The sequence below is a fragment of the Eulemur rufifrons genome, chromosome 2 (genome assembly GCF_041146395.1).
Source record: "Eulemur rufifrons isolate Redbay chromosome 2, OSU_ERuf_1, whole genome shotgun sequence".
Taxonomy (NCBI): Eukaryota; Metazoa; Chordata; class Mammalia; order Primates; family Lemuridae; genus Eulemur; species Eulemur rufifrons.
This window is the reverse complement of record NC_090984.1, coordinates 4,428,380-4,447,798: the sequence shown is the minus strand read 5'-3', so window position 1 is coordinate 4,447,798 and position 19,419 is coordinate 4,428,380. Positions and strand designations below refer to the sequence as shown.

At 60.5% G+C, this 19,419-nt stretch overlaps 1 protein-coding gene across 15 annotated transcripts in view; it reads right to left on the bottom strand.

Annotated features, from left to right (window-relative positions):
* MAST3 (microtubule associated serine/threonine kinase 3) overlaps window positions 1-19,419 on the bottom strand; it is a 33,066-nt gene that overhangs the window by 9,943 nt on the left and 3,704 nt on the right. For 2 of the 15 annotated variants that reach the window (XM_069476293.1, XM_069476311.1), the window contains exons 1-14: window positions 15,473-16,020; window positions 15,127-15,216; window positions 7,950-8,038; window positions 7,799-7,871; window positions 6,975-7,053; window positions 6,371-6,528; window positions 5,944-6,019; window positions 5,481-5,690; window positions 5,288-5,389; window positions 4,908-5,040; window positions 4,466-4,524; window positions 3,993-4,078; window positions 3,411-3,619; window positions 3,035-3,173 (exon numbers count right to left, since the gene is read on the bottom strand). In XM_069476293.1, coding sequence (XP_069332394.1) covers window positions 3,035-3,173; window positions 3,411-3,619; window positions 3,993-4,078; window positions 4,466-4,524; window positions 4,908-5,040; window positions 5,288-5,389; window positions 5,481-5,690; window positions 5,944-6,019; window positions 6,371-6,528; window positions 6,975-7,053; window positions 7,799-7,871; window positions 7,950-8,038; window positions 15,127-15,216; window positions 15,473-15,519 — 1,550 coding nt within the window. In that variant the 5' untranslated portion in view covers window positions 15,520-16,020. The other 13 variants (XM_069476332.1, XM_069476364.1, XM_069476342.1 and 10 more) reach the window with 11 other exon arrangements.

Below are 19,419 nucleotides of genomic sequence, written 5' to 3'. Positions count from 1 at the left end.
AGTCAGACGCCTCTGTGCCTCCACTGGGTGCATCTGGTGCTGCTATTGGGCACCTACTCTATACTCTGCTGCTCAAAGATACATTTCCTAAGACTCACAGCATCCATCCCCGGTGTGCTGTAACATCTCATTTTGTAGCACCTGCTGGGTGTGCCCACAGTACATTTTTGTTTGTGCATCCATTGCCTCAACAAACCAAGCAGTTTGCAAGCACCTATTGTCTACACCCCTGCTGAGCAATGAACATATCTTGAGCACCTGCTGTGTACAGAAGTATTTCCGTACACCTTTTAAATACATCCATTTTTTAAAAACTTACGCACGTAGCTGGGCGCAGTAACATGGCACCTCTAGTCTCAGGTACTCAGGAGACTGAGACCAGAGGATTGCTTGAGCCCAGCCTGGGCAACACAGCAAGACCCTGTCTCTAAGGGAAAAAAAAAACCTGAAAATGGTGCACATACCATACACTGCTGGTTAATTTTTCCTATGAACTTAAGTATATAAATGTTTTGTTATGCAATAGAATCAGAGGCACCAGCTTCATAAAGTCACATTTCTGTGTACCTCCTGAGTACATCTGCCACACAAAAACGAATTCCTGGAGAATTCACCGTGTATAGCCATTGTTTAAAGGGCCATTTATTTAGCACCTATTGTTTACCTCAGCTCTGTAAAGAAACAATTCTGTGTATCTAACTAACATGCATATCCACCATTTTTTTTTAAAGGAATGTTTCTTGAGCAACTACTGTGTACACAGGCTGGTGTAGCTATCAGGTGCACCCAGCAACTTCCAAACCCAGGCCTTCCACTATCAACACCATCAATACTTCTTGAGCTCCTACGGGGCTTCCCACCGTCTAAAAAATATTCAGCCAGTACTCCTGGCGACCTGGGAGGCTGAGGCAGAAGGATGGCTGGAGCCCAGGAGTTCGAGGCTGCAGGGAGCTATGATGACGCCACTGTACTCCAGCCTGGGCAACAGAGCAAGACCCTATCTCTAGAAAACAAAATAATAATAATAAAACAATAAAAAATAAAAAGCATTTATTTCTTGAACACTCACTAAATCTGCTATTGAAAAACTTTTTTTCCTTTTTACAAATAAAATGATACAATGCCTGGGATTCGCTTCAAATCAGCCAGTGGGGAAAGGGTAGCAAGGGGGTGAGGGGGAAACGGGCCTGGCCAAGCGCTGGTCGCTGTGGCATCTGAGCTGACGCACAGGGCAGGGGCAGGGGCCTGGCTTGAACGGTGCTCTCCAAAGTCCCCGTGTTGCTGTCCTGGCCCCGGGACGTCAGGCCTCTGTGATCCTACCTGGAAACACGGTCACCGCAGAGGCAATGACTTAGCGTGAGACAAGGCTGGAGCAGGTGGCTCCTCATCCACTGTGACTGGTGTCCTGATAGCAAAGGGAATTTGGACACAGACACACAGGGAGGACGTCACGTGACGACTAGAGTTCTGCTGCCACAAGCCAAGAACGGCCAGGGGCTCGGAGAGAGGCCCGGACCAGACCCTTCCCTGGCCCGTCAGAGGGAGCCCGGGTCTGCAGACCCCTTGATCTTGTACTTCGAGCTTCTGGAACCGGGAAGAACGGATCTCAGCTGTCTGAGCCACTCAGTGTGTGGCACCTTTCACAGCAGCTCTGGCAAACTAACACACCTTTCTCCTGACTTTCGGGTGCATCTGAAATTTTCCAAAGTGAAAAGGAAAAAAGGTTTTTTTCAAGCACCGACTGGGGGCATCTATTCCTCGCTGAATTGCCCAGCGCTGGGCACCCTCCCGCCCCCTCTTGCAGGTGAGAGTGTCCCGAGCTCCAGAGAGGCAGCTATCGCCTCGGGGTCTGACCCAAGACCCTCAGGAGGTCCCATCCCTGTTCCCCAGATCCCACCCCACCCCAGGATCCCCCAAAGGCCGGATGGTCGCAGATCTCTGCACCCACCTCTGTGAAAAGCGCCCTGGTCCCTGGCACACCGTAGGTGCTCAATACATGCTAACCGCAAAATAAAACAGTTTGAGTGCTCTGGACCTGGCACACAGTCATCGCCTAATAGCTGTTTGCTCTGCACACCTTGTACACAGCTGGTGCCCAATAAATACACGCCAACCAAAAAACTGTGATACAGAAACCCAACATCAATGTGGGAGAAGTTGTTACACTTGTCTCCAGGTTCCTTAGAGGATCCAGCACAGGCCCAGGTATACAGCAGGGGCCAAATCCATGTGTTTTCGAAGCCACTTGCAAACTGCAAAATGCCCTGACAACATGCAAGGCTCATAACACTTATGTTCACATCTCCACACGGCAAGCGCCTGAGACACGTGCAGTCCTTGCCTTGTATCCAGGGGGCACTCAATAAATGGGCAACCCCCTCTTCTGTACACAGCAGGTGCTCATCAAATGCAGGGGAGAGTGCTTTGAAAATCATAAAGGGGTTACAAAGCAGGCAGCCCCGTGTCTCCCAGTCACCCATGGAGGATCTGGCATGCAGTAGGTGCTTATTCAATACATCCTAGGGCTCTCAATCAGCACGTTCTCTTCCTTCCTTCCCTGCGCTAACACACAGCAAGTGCTCAAGATGTGCAGTCACTTTCTTCACATAAAAGGTCTTGCAAAGTGCGTGACACTATTCCCTGTATATAGCTGGTGCCTCCTAAGTGCACATTCTCCCCCTTTGTGCAGCAGCAGCTGAGTGCACAGTCCCCCCAGCCCCGCGCCGCAGACAGTCTGGGCACCTTACGTGCACATCCTTCCTCTGGACTGGCAGCGTGGCCGCCTCCTGCATCGAGGAGAGGCCTAGCAAGTGCCTGCCCTCCTCTCCTCTGCACACGAGGTGTTCCACATGTGCACAGTCCCTGCCTTCCTGCCAGGAGGGGCCCTAAGACGCCAGCAGTTTAGACAGGTGGGCTCCTGAGCGGTCCCTGGCCCACCCAGAGGCTCCGCCCCTGAGCCGTCTGGGCCCTGCCCCAGCCCCGCCTCCACCGCAGCCCGGCCCCCCCAGGCCCCCGCTGCCAGGTGCCAGCTCACTTGTCCGGCTTGAGGTCTCGGTGCACGATGCCATAGTTGTGCAAGTACTCGAGCGCCAACACCGTCTCGGCAAAGTACATGCGGGCCATGTCCACGGGCAGCGGGCCCATGTTCTTCAGGAGTGTGGCGCAGTCGCCGCCTGGGAGGGGGCGGCGCGGTCACAGCCAGTCCAGGCCTCTGCCCGTCAGTGCCCCAGCCTAGGATGCCCGTCCTTCCCTTGCCCCCCGGGCTCCCATCTGCAGTCCTGTCTAGGCTCCCCCAGCCCTGAACCCCCGTGGCCGGGCCCCCTGCCTCCAACTGGGGTTCCTCAGGGTTCCCCAACCAGGCTGGGACCTTCTCCCCGTCACCGGAGGCACGCAAGCCTCAGTGACCGCACCTTCCACGTACTCCATGACCATGCACAGGTGGCGGCGCGTCTCGAAGGAGCAGAACATGCTGACCACGAAGGGGTTCTCGGCGAAGGTGAGGATGTCGCGCTCCACGAACACCTGCTGGATCTGGTTGCGCAGGATCAGGTTCTGCTTGTTGATCTTCTTGATGGCGAAGCGCTGACGCGTGTCACGGTGCCGCACCAGGTAGACGGCCCTGCGGGGTGGGGGAGCTCGCTGGGAGGCCTGAGACCGGAGCCCCCACGCCTCTGCCTGGGCTGCGCCCTCCCGGGACCCCGTTCCTCCTCACCCGGCCCCTCTCCCAAAGCAGCCACCACCGTCCCCTGGTGTCACATAAATGAGCTGAAAATGGCCCTGTGTACTGGCCCCTGGGTTGTGTATTTCTTCACAGCAGGCGGAGACCCTTAGCTCAAAAGCCTGCGGCCACCGAACTCATCAGTCTCCCTGGCTGCACGTTCAGTGGTGAATGTGTGAGCCTTGCTGAGGCGGAGCTGACAAAAGGGCGGCCTGGGCCTCAGCCATCCCCTTGGGCATCTGAGAAACGGGTCCATGGATGATTGGAGACTCACCCATAGGCCCCGTTGCTAATGAGTTTGATGGTTTCGAAGTCGCTCTCACACGGCTTCCTCCGGGACTGGCCGACCAGGGCACGGCTCTGCGGGGACAGGAAGGGCTCAGGGTCCCGCCCACTGCAGAGCCGGCCAGGCTCCACCCGCCTTCAAGCCCAAACACCATGTCTTCCGTTGTCTGGACTTCTCCAGCTCAACTTCCGAGTTTCTGAGCTCTTTGCTTAAGCTGCCCCACTCCAGGCAAACTCCTACACATCCTTCAAAACGCACCTTTCCAGTGTCCCCTCTGGCACTGCCCCACCTGACCCCCAAAGTGAGGCAGTCCCACTTGGCACTGCCTTCCCCCCAAAGCCACAGGTGTTTATTAAGTGCCTACTGCATGCAAAACCTCGGCAAGCCCAGCCCTCCCTGTGGCCACCTGGTCCACCCTAGAAAGAACAAGGCAGGTGGGGCCCCAAAGCTCTGTGACTTACCTCTGGGGACTCAAGGACTGGGGGCTGTCCTTCGTCAAGGTGACTCAGTGGCACCATCTCTGCAAGACAAAGGGAGAGCCTCGAAAGGGGCCTCCGGGCCTCCTCTTCGTCATCTGGCAACTTCCCAGGGGCCCCGGGGCCTGTCCTGGGCCGGGAATACAGTGTCTCCCCTGCCCGGCTCCCACGCTGCTGTCCTGGAGCCAAGCACGGGAGGCTGGACTAAGCCACCACTGAAGAACCTTCTAGAAGGGCCACTGTTCTCCAGATATCCTGGCCATCTTGAGGTGGCATTTGGGGATATCGGCTGCCACCACCTGACCCCGGGAATCTGGGGCATTTCCCGCAGGTGGCCAAGGGCAGGGCCACAGGGAGACGCAGGACACTATGGTGGTTCTGGAGTCACACGGGCTTAGTTTGAACCCCGGGCCCCACCCCGGCTCACCCTCGAGGGGGTCCTTGGTCAGGCCCAGCTGCCCGATAATGTACTGCGGCAGGTCCGTCTTGATGCCATGGCCCTCCCGGGCTTGGCCCTCGGCCGCCTCCAACAGGTGGTAAAACTCCTCGGGGTCGAACTCCTGGGGGCGCGAGGGGCTCCGGTCGGCCAGAGCCCAGTCCCGCCTCCGCACCCACCACCCCTCTGCCCGGGCGCCCTCGCCCCTGGCCGCAGCTCCTCCCCGGGTCCTGGCTCCTGCACCTTCCTGGGGGAAGCCCACCCAGCCTGGTGGCACCCCATGTCCCTCTCAAAGCCCCCCACGTGGGAACTGTCGTCGGCCTGGTGTCAGCTGCGCCAGGACCCTGCCCTGCCGTGCGAAACGGACTCACCAGACATTCGAGGAGCCGCGCCGGCCGCGCGATGATGATGAGCAGTTTCCGGACGAGCTGGACGATGAAGCCGACCTCCTCGCTGTCTGAGCGCTCATGCGCCTGGGAGACACAGGCGGTGGCATCACCCACAGGCCCCCGGCCCCGGCCCACCGGGGGACACGCCCCTCCCCGCCCCACACGCCCCACACACGTCCTGCAGAAGCCGCTCCAGCTTCTCCTGCATCTCCAGGAAGTAGCGGGAGGTGACGAGGGCCTCGCCTGACTTGGCCAGGCAGTCTCGGGCCAGCTCGGTGATCTGGTGGTGGATAAAGCCCAGGACGCCGTCGGCCAGCGCCAGCCGGGCCCCGGGGGCGTAGGCCGCCAGGAACTCCTGCAGACGGCCCTCCATCTGCGCCGTGGCCTGGGCAGGGCGACAGGGGGCCGCTGGGTTAGAGGGTGAGGCCGGAGGGTGACACGCGCAGATGGGGACAGGAAGAAGCAACGTCAGGGGAGAGGGGATGGGGCGGTGGCCGAGGGAAACCATCCTTCGATGGAGGGGTCTGGGGCAGCAAAGACAGACACGGACAGGCAGGAGGGGACACAACCAGGAAGGCAGAGTGCCACGGAGGGACAGCATCGTGGTGGGGCCGGTCCGGCCGCCAGGCTCCGAGCACCTTGGGGAACCGCTCCCGGTACACGTGATTCATCATGACAATCTCATTGTCGAAGGTCCCTGATGTGCGTCCCGGGCTGAAAGGGGACGGTGGGTTTGTTGGTTCACATGAGATCCGAGACGGAGCCTAGGCCGGGGGCGGGGGTGGGGGGGACGGGACTCTGAGGCAAGAGGGTCAGAGGCCAGGCACGGGCAGGGTCAGAGGCCAGGCACGGGCAGGGTCAGAGGCCAGGCACGGGCAGGGTCAGAGGCCAGGCACGGGCAGGGTCAGAGGCCAGGCACGGGCAGGGTCAGAGGCCAGACACGGGCAGGGTCAGAGGCCAGGCACGGGCAGGGTCAGAGGCCAGGCACGGGCAAGGTCGGGCCGGTGTGGGTCTCCAAGCCAGCCCAGGGAGGGGCTGGGCCTGGGCCCTGAGGTCAAGGCCCACCTGAGGCTGCGGGAACGGGGCCGGAGGCGCGGTGAGCGGCCCCCGTCCTCATCAGCCACGCTCTCTGAGCTGCGGAAGTGCTTGGACAGGAAGTGCAGCTCGTCCGGCGTCGGCTGGAAGGGAAGCTGGTGGAGGCGCTCCCGGGAGGATGAGCTTGACTGGCGGGGAGTTGCGGGGGGGGCAATCAGAGCCATGAGCTCATGGTCAACGCCACAGCCAGGACCCCAGCACCACTCCTCAGGACCCAGGCTGCTGGTGACATTCTCCCGCCTGGCTCTTATGCATCCCTCAAAACCCCAGCTCTGAAGCCCCCTCCTCCAGGAAGCCCTCCTTGACTGCTCCCTTTGGCAGTCCTAAGTTACCCTCTAGCCAGGTCCTAACCCCACAGGCTAGGGATATCTGTGGCCTCCAGGCTGGGGGCTCTTTGGGGCCAAGGCTGGGTCTTTCTCAAGGGCCCTTACATTTCCCAGAAGGGGGGACGGAGAGGGCAGCCAGGATGTTTGCTGACTGCACCACTCTCCAACACCCTGAAAGAAACCAAAGATGTGCCCCCGACCCCAACCCAGCGCCCGCCTGTCTGCCCACTAAGGAGGGCTGCAGATACCGAGAGGGTGGAGCTGGGCGTGTTGGTTCCATAGCCAGAAGACGGGAGAGACGCGAGGGACCACCTTCTGCCGTCTGCCCTGGAGGGGAACAAGGACAGATGGCAGGAAGGCCCGACCCCTGTGGTTTGTGGGGACCACAGGCAGGACACCATGGCGAGCAGATTCTGGCCCTGTTGGAGGAAGGACCTTCTGATAAAATGACCACGGAGACATAGTTTGACCAGTGGGATTTCCGTGTGCTTTCTCTCTGTCCATCCTTCAGACACCTCCTCCAGGAGGCCTTCACTGACCCCAGCTGCCAGTGTGTCCCCCGTCAACCCCTCAACCCCTCAGTCACAGCCGCTGGGGTACTACGCATTGGCTGCCACCATCAAACTGAGGACTCCCCAAGGGGCCAAGGGCCAGCCGCCCATTTGTGTCTCCCCCCACCCCACCCCGCACAGTGCATGGCACACAAAAGGCGCTCAATAAATGCTGTTGACTGAATAAGTGAAATGCGAGTGTCTGGCACACAACAGGTGCTCCGTGAGCTCTTGCTAAGTGAATAAGTGACTTTTTAGTGAGCTAATGATTCGTGGACTGGGCGGTATCCCTGTCCTCCTCCCCCTCCCAAGGGGGAGGAAACTACCGTCTGTGGGCGGGACGCAGCTGCACAGGGCCGTGCATTTGCCAGGGAGGGAGGCCAGAGGGAGAGACCGCCACCACGCGGGGACCAGGGGCTGGGGAAGGCAATGAGGAGCCAGGTCCAGCCACCAAGCACATGCCCCTGCCCGCCCCCTCGCCAGCTGTGCCAGCACTGTCCCCCAAAGCCACCGCCGCTCACCTCCGGGCAAAGGGGAAGTTGATGGCACATGCTGCCGAGAAGTTCCGAGGACTGTCCAAGGGGCTGCTGCCTGCTGAGGAAGAGGGGGTGGAAACTGAGTCAGTGGGGGCAGAAACAGGACACAGTGCCCACCTGCTCCTCCCGCACTCACCTGTCGGGACAGACAGCGGTGACAGGGGCCGGGAAAGAGTTGGTGAGGGCGTTCCTACCACCAAGCTCTTGCGGTTCCCGCTGCGGCAGCTGTGAGGGGGAGGGACAAGATCAGATGGCCGCCCGGAGGACCACGTGCGCGGCCCAGAGCACACAGGCAGCTGCTTCTGGAGCAGGGTGGGGAGTGGCCGTGACCACTCCCACGCTGCCCCTAGGTGGGTCCCCCAAAGCCTCGCCCAGCCTAGCCGTCGGGGCCCCGTGCAGAGCCGCCACTTGATGAGTATTCCTTATCATTAAAACCACTGCCAGTGTTGTCATCAGGGGTGGCACGAAGTGCCTCCAGCCTCATGGTGGACACTGCACATGGCCAGGAGCCCACGGCCCCGTTTTTCAGGGTTCTCTGTTCACAGTCCCATCCCACACCCCTGCCCGTGGCCACGGCCAGCAGGCCAGGCAGAGGGTGGACAGCCGCCCTGGAACCCTCGGAGGGCGGAGCCAGACTCCCACCTCGTTCTACACACCCGTCCCCGAGGCCACTGCCCCAATATCTCAGCACCCCTCCTCCTCCCCAAGATCTCCCTAAAATTCGAGTCTGACCCAGCCCAAACCCCCAAAGGCAACAGCCTCTTTCACAGCCCTGTCTGTTCCGCCCAACGTCTGCCCACACGTTCCCTCTCCCCACCCCAGCTCCCTCCTGCGCGCCAGACCCCAGGCGCAGGCCGTGGGCACCTGCCTGGCCTCGCTTCCACCCGGGCCCTGGCCCCAGCCCCCGCCTCAGCAGAGGGAAGTCGGAGCAGCACCACCGTCCCCTCCAGAGCAGTCGCTCAGCAACGGCAACAGCTCTTCTCACTCGACAAGCGACAAGCGCAGCAGCCCACACACCCGAGCCACCAACGCAGCGCAAGAACTGTGCAGGGAGGGAGACAAGGCCTCGGGGCCCGGAGAGACAGGAGTGGGGTCCCAGGCAGAAGGTTCAGGGCAGGCCAAGGCGTGGGAGAGCATGATCCTCAAAGGGCACAGGTGACAAGGTGGGCAGGGAAGAGGGTCCCAGCCTGTTCACGGCCCCATGTGTGGCTGCCCTTGAGCCTCAGTTTCCCCATCTGTGTATCTCGAAGAATGAAACCCACACACAGTGCTCAGCTCTGGGCCCGGCGCGGGTACATATGTCGTTGTCTTTCCCTGCACGACGCTTACGGTGCCTGGCCCAGTGGGGGCACACGCAGAGCCTGCTGAGTAAGTTGAGTCCCCGACACGTGCCAATCCCAATCAACCTCCGAGACGGAAGGGATTAGCTGCATCCACTTCCCAGACCAGGAAACTGAGGCCACAGACATCAACAGCCACAGGGATCGTGTCCCAGCCCCTGAGGTGCAGAAGCAAAAGTGAAACCCACAGGTTCCTGCGACGCTTCCTGAACCCCCCCAACACTCCCCCCCCAATCCCCACATCCTCGCGGCCCCTCACCCGGCTCCTCACCCCCGTGCTGCACCCCATAATTCTTGCTGAATCATTTGCCTCTTCCAACGGCATCTGGGAAAAACACCTACTTGGCTTCCCTCCTCTCAGGCAAGGCCTTGAAAACAGCCAAATGTGAGGACTCAACAGAGAACTAGGGTCCATCTGTTTACTTCCTGAGCACCTCTCGAGGGCCAGCTGCGTGCTTAACCCTCCCTGGGGGAGGCTCCGAACCTGGAGAAATTGCCCTTCCATAGCCACCCCCTGGTATCCAGGACACAGCAGAGAATGAGAACGTGGCAGAAAGTGGGGACCCGAGGCCAGCTTCCCGCACCCCATCCCTGTAGCACCCATAAGCACTCTATGGCGTCCCAGGATCTTGGAGGGGGCTCTAAGCCCTGCACTCAGCATTCAAGGTCCCTCAGCAGCTGATCCCACCGCCCAGAACCTGCCTGTGTTCCCTTCTGGGAATGCCCCAGCCCAGCACCAATGAGAAATCCAAGCACAGAGAGGATAAGGAACTGTCTGAGGTCACACAGCCTAGTTGTGGTTGAGCTGAAATTCGAACCCAGGCCCTGTCAAATCCACAGCCCTCACTCAGCCTCTCTGCTTGTCAGAAGGGGAAACCGAGACTCCAATGGAGGCCAGGTTTTGCCCGGGGTTCACCCCAGCTGTTCGAGATCCCGACACTCCACCCCCACGCCAGCCTCCTGCAGTAAATATTTGCTTTCTGAGCCAACATTTCCACCCAATGGGCTCTAGGGACAGAGCAGCCTCAGTTTTTCCAAGAAGCTCTTGCGTGGTTCGGCCCAGCCCTAGAGACCCGGGTTCGAATCCTGACCCCATCCCTAGCTGCGACCCGGCGGACAGACACCCCAGTGCAGGGCGGGAGGAGCGAAGGGGTTGCCTGGGATCCCCGGGTATGCTCCGATTCCGAGGCGACCCCCTCGTTCCTCCAGCCGCCGCGCGCGGCAGCGGTGCGGGCCCGCCACGCGGCCGGACGCGCCCCCGGCCACTCCGCGTCGCCCGGCCGCCGGCCGGCGCCCTACCTTTTGGAGCGCTGCAGCAGCGCGCCCTTGGCCAGGCGGCTCCGACGGCCGGGAGCCGCCACGGCCGTCCAGCAGCTTGGGTCGGACATGCCGCGTCCCTTTGTGCCGCCGCCCGAGGCCGGGACCGCGCGGGGGCGCAGCCGGGGGCGGCGGGGCGCGAACCCCCTTGGCGGGCAAGGCCCGGGAGCCCCGCGGAGCCGGGCGGGGGGGTGGGGGGCGGCGCGGGAGCGAAGACGGAGCGCGCGCCCCCGAGCGCGGCCGCGAACTCCGCGCCGGCGAGCTCGGGGGCGGGGCCTGCCGGGGGCGGGGCGAGCGACGCGGAAGCGAGGCCGTCGGGCCCGCGGGCGGGCGAGTAGGTGGGGCGTTGCCATGGCCGCGAATGGAGGGGCGGGGCGTTGCCAGGGCCGCGGGCGGCGGGGCGGGGCGTTGCCAGGGCCGCGGGCGGCGGGGGCGGGGCGGGGCCGCAAGTTAACCTGGAGCCGGGGATTTTGGCTGTTTTCCGTCCAAACGTCAATCCGATCACTTTTCCTCTCCCCGGGGCGCTAAGCCCTTTCGAGTGCAGCGCCGCACTCAGGACCCGCCCAGCGTCCCGGCCTGGCTCGTGCCACCACGCCCACCCTGGCCCCGCTACTTGCAACTAGCCTGGCAGGATTCAGCATCACCTCTCCTGGAGAACTCACGCCCGCCCCCCGCCGCCCCGCGCGCGCGCGTGTGTCCGGCGCGGCCTTCCCCAGGCCTGGGGCTCCTTGGGGTCCCAACATCTCCCAGCACGGGACCAGCACAGGTGTGTCTGGCAGATTGCGTCAGGGGCATGTGACATGCTCTGCCCAGGTGTGATGGGAAAAGCCATCAGTCCGGCTACACTCAGGAATCGCACACCTGACTGAACGGCCCCAGCTCAGGCTTCTCAACTGTAAAATGGGAGGAAATGCGAGGATCATGCAAATGAGAAGTAAGGCGGCGCCTACAAGCGTACCTACAGTATCAGGCTGACTTCCAGGCCTGTTTCTGGATCTATAACATCCTCCGTAGCCAAAACAGAATAGAAGACACAGAAAGGGGACAGTACATGTTCACTGTGGAAGCTACTATGGAAGGAGAAGTCTCATACAGTAGGTACTGAATTAATGCTTCCTCTTCTCATGACAGCCCAGGGAAGTCAGAAGCAGGGAGGCTTCCCAGAATCCCCAGACCCCCGTTCATTCACTCAACAAACATTCCTTGAGCACCTACAGTGTGCCTGCCCCTGTGCTGAACCCTGGGGACACAGTGGGGACCAGGCCACACAAAATCCCTGCCCTCAGGGGCCTCCGGTCTGGTGGGGAAAGCAGAGAGTAAACAGGATACAATTAAATGAACAAGATAACTTCAAACACCAAAGTTGAGAAAGGAAAACGAAGGCGCTAACGGGGCAAAGGGCAGCTGTAGCCAGGGGAGCACTGAGAAGGGAAAGGAGTTGGCCATGCAGAAAGTGTCCCAGGCAAAGGGCACAGCTCTCTGATGCAGCACGGAGGGGAAGATGCCAGTGGGGCCAACCATGTAGGCCTTGTGGGCTGCAGGGAGGAAGGTGGTTTCATTGCAGGAGAAATGGGGAGCCATAGAGGGTGTTTGAGCAGGGGAGGGGTGTGATCTGGACTATGTTTGTAAATCCCCCTATGTCAGCCATGGGGAGCAGGGACCGTTGGGGGCAGAAGTGGACATGGCAGGAGGCTGGGACAGTGTCTGCGAGGGGAACATTGTGACCTGATTTATGGCAACACCGTGGAGGAAAGTAAGTGGATTCTGGACTTGTTTTGAGATCAAGGGGCAGGCTATGTAAGGGCCAGACACGATGAGGGACAGGAATGATCACCTATGGCACCCTGCGTCTGGCCTGAGCCCCATGCAGGGGACAGATGCTCCTGAGTCTGGGGACCAAAGTGAGGATGGAGCAACTGTCTCTACGTACTGTCACTGCATGTAGAGCCACCCCACCCCGTATGTGCCGGGACACACCTGTGCACACACTCAGTGAGGAGCAGCTACCCCCTCATCCCCAGCCACCGGTGAACCCAGCAATACCTACCCGCTCCCCATTACCTACACCCACTGCCCTGGCACCCCAGCAACTGCTTCTGCTATGCCTGTCTGGCCTCAGTTTCCTGCTCTGCAGAACAAGGCCACAGCCAACAACCCAGGGAACCTGCTGCCATGGCGAAGGCCTGCCATGAATGGCCGGCTGGGCCACTGATCTCTGGCATCCAGCCCACTGCCCACCACATCACGCCCCTCCCCTGCTCACACACCCTCCATGGCTCCCTACTGCTTTTACAGCAAAACCACACTTCTTGGAGAAATCCCTCTCCCAGGGCTCAGAGCCTAATGCTGTCCCTGACCCACTCTGTGACCTTGACATTTGCCTCTCTCTGCTTGTGCCAGTGACTGTGTAAATGGCAACACTACTGTGTGCCTGCCCCTGGTAGGTACAGACCCCTCCCCAACTCCGTGTTGGTGCAACCACCCCAGCCCTTCCCACCTGCCCACGCACTGTCCACACCCCTCCCGGCCCAAACCCTATACAACTCCCAATGCCCTAGGTAGAAAATCCACATTCTTGCCCTTGGCATTCAAGGCCCCAGAAGGAATGCTCCTCTGACAATGCTCTTCCTACTTGGAACAGCCTCTTTGTCTGTGAGGGCTCAACTCGTAAGCTTCTTCAACACCGCCCCCCAACCACCGCCCCACTAGCACAGCTTAGAGCCCTCCCAGCTGCTGCCCCTTCATCCACGCCACATACATTAACTGAGCACCTGTTGTATACCAGGCCCTGCCCCAAGGATGGAACATGACCGGGACAGATCCAGGTCTGGTCCTCAAGGGGCTCTGGGTGTGAAAAACAACCCAATAACCACTTCGGAAAAAAACAGGCATAATGGATGTAACCAGGGCCTGGAAGGAAGGGGAAGCTTTCCCATCTGAGGGCTTGATGGGGATGTGATGGAAGAAAAAAGGAAGGAAGAAGATGGGACAGCAGGTGCAAAGGCCCTGAGGTTGGACTAGCTTGCATTCTAGAGGATCAGCCCAGGGAGCCAGCAGCTGGAGCGCAGTGCCCGACGGGGAGAAGGCAGGCGCGGGGGCGGGGGTGTCCGTGTGCAGGGGCTGGGCCCTGTGCGGTTTGGAGGCCAAAGGGACAAATGTGGACTTATCCCCAGGTGCAAGGAGCATGGGAGGCAGGGAGGCAGTTCCGGGCCTGGGCCAAGGCAATGAGGCTCTGCTGCCCCCTGGTGGTGAGTGAGGCAGCTTGGCCGCCTCTGTTCCAGCCCCAAACTCTGCCCCGCTCTTCCTGGTAAAATCAGCTCAGCGCTCCCAACACGAGGATCCGTCCTTCCACTCCTCCTGTCCTCCCCTGGGGCTGAAGCCAAGAACTCAGAGTCAGATCTGGCCTGGCACTCTTTCCCGGGCTGCCCCTGGTTACACATTTCTCAGAAGGTCATATGCCTCAGTTTTCTCCTCCACTAAATGGACGGGACAGGAGTCTCCACCTCTCCTTGGGAACCACCCTGACCTGGTCCAGGCCCTACCATCTCCTGCCTAGATGTTGTCCTAGCCACTTCCTTGTTTCTGCCACCTCCATGCCTGTCCCCAGCAGACCTTTCTTCCCCAAAGGCAGCCACACAGGCTTTAAAAACCTCCGTCCTGCCTCAGGACCTGTGCACGTGCAGGTCCCACTGCCTGGCCAGTCTTCCCCTAGCTCTGCCCGGGCCTTGGCTCGACCGTCACCTCCCCAAGAGGTCCCCGTCGGAACATATCTTGTTCACGCATTTACTATTGCATTGCCCACTTCCCCAAGCTGTCCGAGAAGCCCCAGAGGGCGGGACTGTGTCTTGTTCATGGCTATGCCCTTAGCACCCGGCAAACACCACATGCCTAATGAGTGCTTGTTGGCCAAATGAAGGAAGGGACCTCCTTGTTGCCCAGAACCCAGTGTGGGCTCCATATTGTTCCCTCTTCTCCCCACTAAATGTCTGTGGAAAGATCTGAGCAGCTCATTCTTACTAAGGTGTAAATGACTGATGGGCCCTCTAATTCTGGACATCACTGACCCTCACGTCTATTGTTCCCCCTGAACCTTTGCCCCAATCATGCAAGCAGCCCACAGTCCGCCCTCCTGTACCGAAGCAAGACCCTGAGACTTGCCCAGTCACGGAGGGTGGCTTGAACCCTCAACTGACTCTGGTGGGGGCACGTGGTACAGGCCTGGCGCTCAGCAGGCTCAAAAGCACTTTGTAGCTCCATGCACAGGGCTCTGATGCTGGCCTCTCCCGCTGGGGGAGGGAGGAGCTTTGCTGCCAGGTCGCTGAGGTCACAGCCCAGGCTGATTCAGCAGGGAGGGCCCTGTGTGGCCTGGGAGTCCAGCACCTGTCTTGGGGAAGTCCTTGGGCAACAGCCCAAGTTCTGGCGAGGCCTTGGCCACCTGTCAGATGGAAGACCTCCTGCCATGGCTGAAAATGGAATTTTCCCATCATGGCCCTAGTGTGGATCGCAGCACCATTATAAGAACGGGTAAACTGAGGCCCAGAGAGGTGATGTCACCAGCCTACAGTACCTTAGGGAAAGGACCGGGTCTGGATGGCTTCCAAGGCTCTGGGGTGCCAGGGCGATGTCCACGCCCCGCCCCCGCGCGCTGTCACTTACCTCCAGGGGTGCAGGCCCAGGGAGGGGCTACAGGGGCTGCAGGGGCTGCTGGGACTCAGCAGGGACGGGCTCTGGCTGCTCGGAGACAGACTGCAAAGAAAGAGGCCGGGGACGGTGAACCAGGCGGCCGCCCCTGCGCGTGGCCGAACCCCGAGGCCGGATCAGGGATGTGCTTCCAAGGCCAGGGCAAGCCGTGAGGGCGGGGCCGGACCGCTGGCCCAGGAGGGCTCCCCGGAGGCGGCGGCGCGTTTCTGGGCGACAGGAACAGCGATGCGGCGGGGGGAGGGTCGTTGTCTTCCGGTTCTCCCTGGGCCACCCCGGCCCCCGCTCCCCCCTCAACACTCACTCGAGGGTCAGCGCGGGGATGTGCAGCTTGTCCCGGCGGGACTTCATGCCGAGGCCGGGCGCGATCTCGGCGCGACCGCACAGACAGACACAGCGACCGACGCAGGGGCCGCGCGCCCGGCGGAACGGCGGACTCGCCGGCAGCTGGGCGGCCGGGGGCGCGGGGGGCGGGGGTGGCGGGCTTTCTCCGCCCCGAGGCGGGGCTCGAGCCGCACCTGCGCGCAGGCCTGCCCGGCGGGAGGAGTCGCGCTGCGGGAGGGCCCCTGCCGGTGGGGACGCCGGGACCGCCGGGTGTCGCGCCCCGGAGCCGCGCGCCGGGAAGGAAGGGCGGTCACCGCCTCCGCGGCCGGCTCGATTGCTCCACCGCCTGGGCCCGCCCCCACCCGGGCCTGGCCGGGCCTCCGCCCTCGCCCGGGCCCTGGGGTCGACCTCTCGGCCCTGGGATCGAGCGCGACCCGCCCCCGCCCCCACCGCGCAAGCCCATCCGCGCACATCACGGCCCGGACCGCGCCTGCAGCCTGTGCTTCGACCTGTACCCTTGGCCCGGAACGTCGCCCCTCACCCGTGTCCGAGTTCGGCCACACCGGCCCCTCCTCCGCGAAGCCGTCCCTGCACCTCCCCCGCCATCAGGGTGTCCCCAGCCCCATCCTCGCCTCTCTCATCCAGACCCCACCATCTGGGAGTGTCTGTGTCCCGCTCTGACCCCTCGAGGCCCCGGGGTGGACCCAGTCGGGCCCAGGGCAGGTGGCAGCGAATGGACGACCCTCAGGGAGTCTTTGCCCCGTGGCTTGGGACTTTGCCCTCTTTGGTCCTATTGATTCACCATCAAGCACCCTGCCCCCAACTCGGGCAAAGGCTGGGGACAGTGCCCCGTCCTCAGGGCAATGTCCGAGGCCCCGCCCCTCCCCCCAGCTGCCCCATCACCAGTCAGCGAGAGCAGATGGCCTGGGCCTGGGGATCACTCTGACCCTATCCGCAGGACCTCCCTCTTCCCCTCCCCTTGCTCACCCCACTCAGCCACCCCGTCTTCACCCTCTGCCTTCAGTGCCAAGCTTGCTAGCATCTCAGGGCTTTGGCCGCTGCTGTCCCCTCTGTGTCCCCAGACTTGCCCTGGCCAGCTCTCCTCCTCCTCCAGAGGCCCCCACATCTTCAGGCTACGGCCACCCCCAGGCCCCCTCCCTTTCTTTCTCTGGTTAATTTCTCCCCTGCATACATCACTTCAACTATGCTGTCCCCGAGAGGGAACAAGCTCCGTGGGCAGGGCCTGACACTGACTTACCCGTGACCCCCACACCTTGAACAGGGCCCAGCATACAGTGGTGCTTACAAAATGTGCATTGATTCCCACCCCAACTCAGGCAAATGCAGCCCCCAAAGATGGGGTGTCCACACTCATACTCCTCCAAACCACCAGCTCAGGGCAACCTGGGCTTTGTTCCTCCCATCTGTGAATGAGTGAAGTCATTGAACAAAACTGTCCCCTAAGCTTTTGGGATCCAAAAACGCCAAGCTACAGGAACACCAAGGGGACGCTAAGAGAAAGGATTTTCTACCAGTGTTTCCTGAAAAGAAGTGAGCTGCCCGTCATGGGAGGCATTCAAGCCAGTTCCAGTACACTTGGGTTGGAGTTCTACAGTCTGGACTCTTGACTCCAGACAAGTTTCCCCCTTCCAAGCTGGGTGCCCTGAAGCTGGTGATGAAAGTTCCCTGCACCGCTCAGGTTCATCTTTTGCAAATCCGCGGGAGCCTCCCAGGCTGCAGTGGGCGCCCAGTGAGGTGCTTGTGAAGTATTTTGCAAACAGCAGGGCAGGATCAAGGTGGGAAGTGTTGTATGAAATTAATTCACAACTCTGGCTGCTGTTGAAGCATCTGCACCCAGGACCATAGGGCCCCACCCAGCCCTGCAGCCCCAGGGGCACTCACCCGCGTCCCCGGCGTGGCAGGCTGAGCTCCTTCTGCAATGAGACAAAAATGCGGGTCATTCCCAGAAAGACAAGCGCACCATGACCCCAACCAGTCCCCTGCTGGCTGCTCCAGCCATGCCTCCTTCCCTCTCCTCCTCACACTGGGCCCCGCCCTGCTCTCAGAACTGCCTTCCCTCCCCTTTGGCCCTAGGAAACTGCAGCCACTCCCCAGGTCTCAAGGCAAACACCCCTTTTTCCTGGGGGCCCTCTCAGTCTCCTCATCTGCCTCCCCACCCAGCTCCTACCCAACTTGCATTAAAAATAATTTTATTGGCCAGGCACAATGGCCTCATGCACTTTGGGAGGCTGAGGTAGTACGATCACTTGAGGCCAGGAGTTCAAGACTAGCCTGGACAACATAGCAAGACCCCATCTCTACAAAAAATTTAAAAAAAAAATCAGCCCAGCCTGAACGTCTATAGTCTTAGCTACTAGGGAGGCTGAGGCAGGAGGACAGTTGGAGTGTAGGAGTTCCTGGCTTCACTGAGCTATGATTGAGCCCCTACACTCCAGCCTGGGTGACAGAGTGAGACCCCATCTCTTTTTTAAAAAATTATTTAAGACAATGAATTAAATATGTCAATAGTGGCTAAAAACGAATAATCTGGAGCCCACTGAGGTAAAAATAGTCTTTTTCTATTATCTTTCCCCACTATCTAATAGTCTGTTTTAAACTTCTCTGTGCCTCAGTTTCCTTGCTTGGAAAGTGGCCCAGTTCCACAGGGTCCCAGGTTCTTACCTGCTGCAGAATGTGTGCAGGTTTGGGCCCTGGGCACTGGGGGTAGGGGATGAGGATACTGACTAATGACTCCCTTTTGAAGACCCTTTTAGAGCTCAGCAAGCTGACCTACACCAACTCTGGGTGTCCTCACCACGTGCCCTGGGCTTGGGGTCCACTGTGACCCCATAGTCTGCCCTCAGGCGTGGCCTGCCTAAGAGAGTTCTTAAATTCTCAGAAGGCCGTGTAGCACGAGTTTAGAATCAGGGCACTGGGACCTGGGTCCAGTTCTATTATCTGTTCCTTTCCAGTCACGCGAGTGATTTAGACTCCCCGTGCCTCAGTTTCCCCGTCTGTAATTTGGAGATAACATCAGGAGGGCTCTGGGGTAACATGATCGACCATGGTTGCTGCTGTGGTGTGGTGTTGCGTTATTGTTGAACTCATTAAGTGCCTACGGAAGCTGTCGTGACGGCGGTGCCTGGCAAATTTCCTCCCAGTTAGCATGCACCCGGCGCAGGGGCACTTTTACAGGCCGAGAAACTGAGGCGCGGAGGGAAGCCGGCTGCCCAGGTGTGTCGGTTGAAGGAGAGCCAGGGAACTGGGTCTTGGGACACCCCCGCCACACGCACATCAGGGCGGCCGCGCTGGGGACGCAAGACTATTTTTACCTCGGTGGGCTCCAGGCTGCCCACGTCCGAGAGGGTTGTTCGCCATGGCAACCAGTGACGTCATCGCCCCCCGCAGCGAGTTGGCGGGGGCCGGAAGCCGCTAGGCGGCCGGATGACCCGGCTGGGAGGGCAGGTCTCAAGGCAGGGGAGGAGTGGAAGGGCCGGCGGGGGTGGGGTGTCACCCCAAGCCTGACCGGAGCTCCCCTGAGCTCAGAAAACTGAGCCATTCCCGAGGGGAGGAGAATGACCTGCCATCCTGAGGTTTTCCTGTCTGCTTGAATACCCCCAGGGACAGACAGCTCACTACATTCAGTGCAAGCAGTCATAGATCCAGGAACCATCGCCCCAACTACTGCCACCACTGGGGTCTTCTGCCCCCTCCAATGGTTGTGAGGTCTTACGCCACATGCCCCCACTATGCGACATGAAGCAGGGAGGGATTTGAACCCAGGGGTTCCTTCCAAAGCTCGGACAGTCCTGGGCTCCCAGTCTGGCTTCCCTGCTTCTGCACTGTGTGACTTCTGACAAGCAACTTAACCTCTCTGTGCCTCAGTTTCCGGGTTTGGAAAATGGCCCAGTTACATAGGGTCCTGGG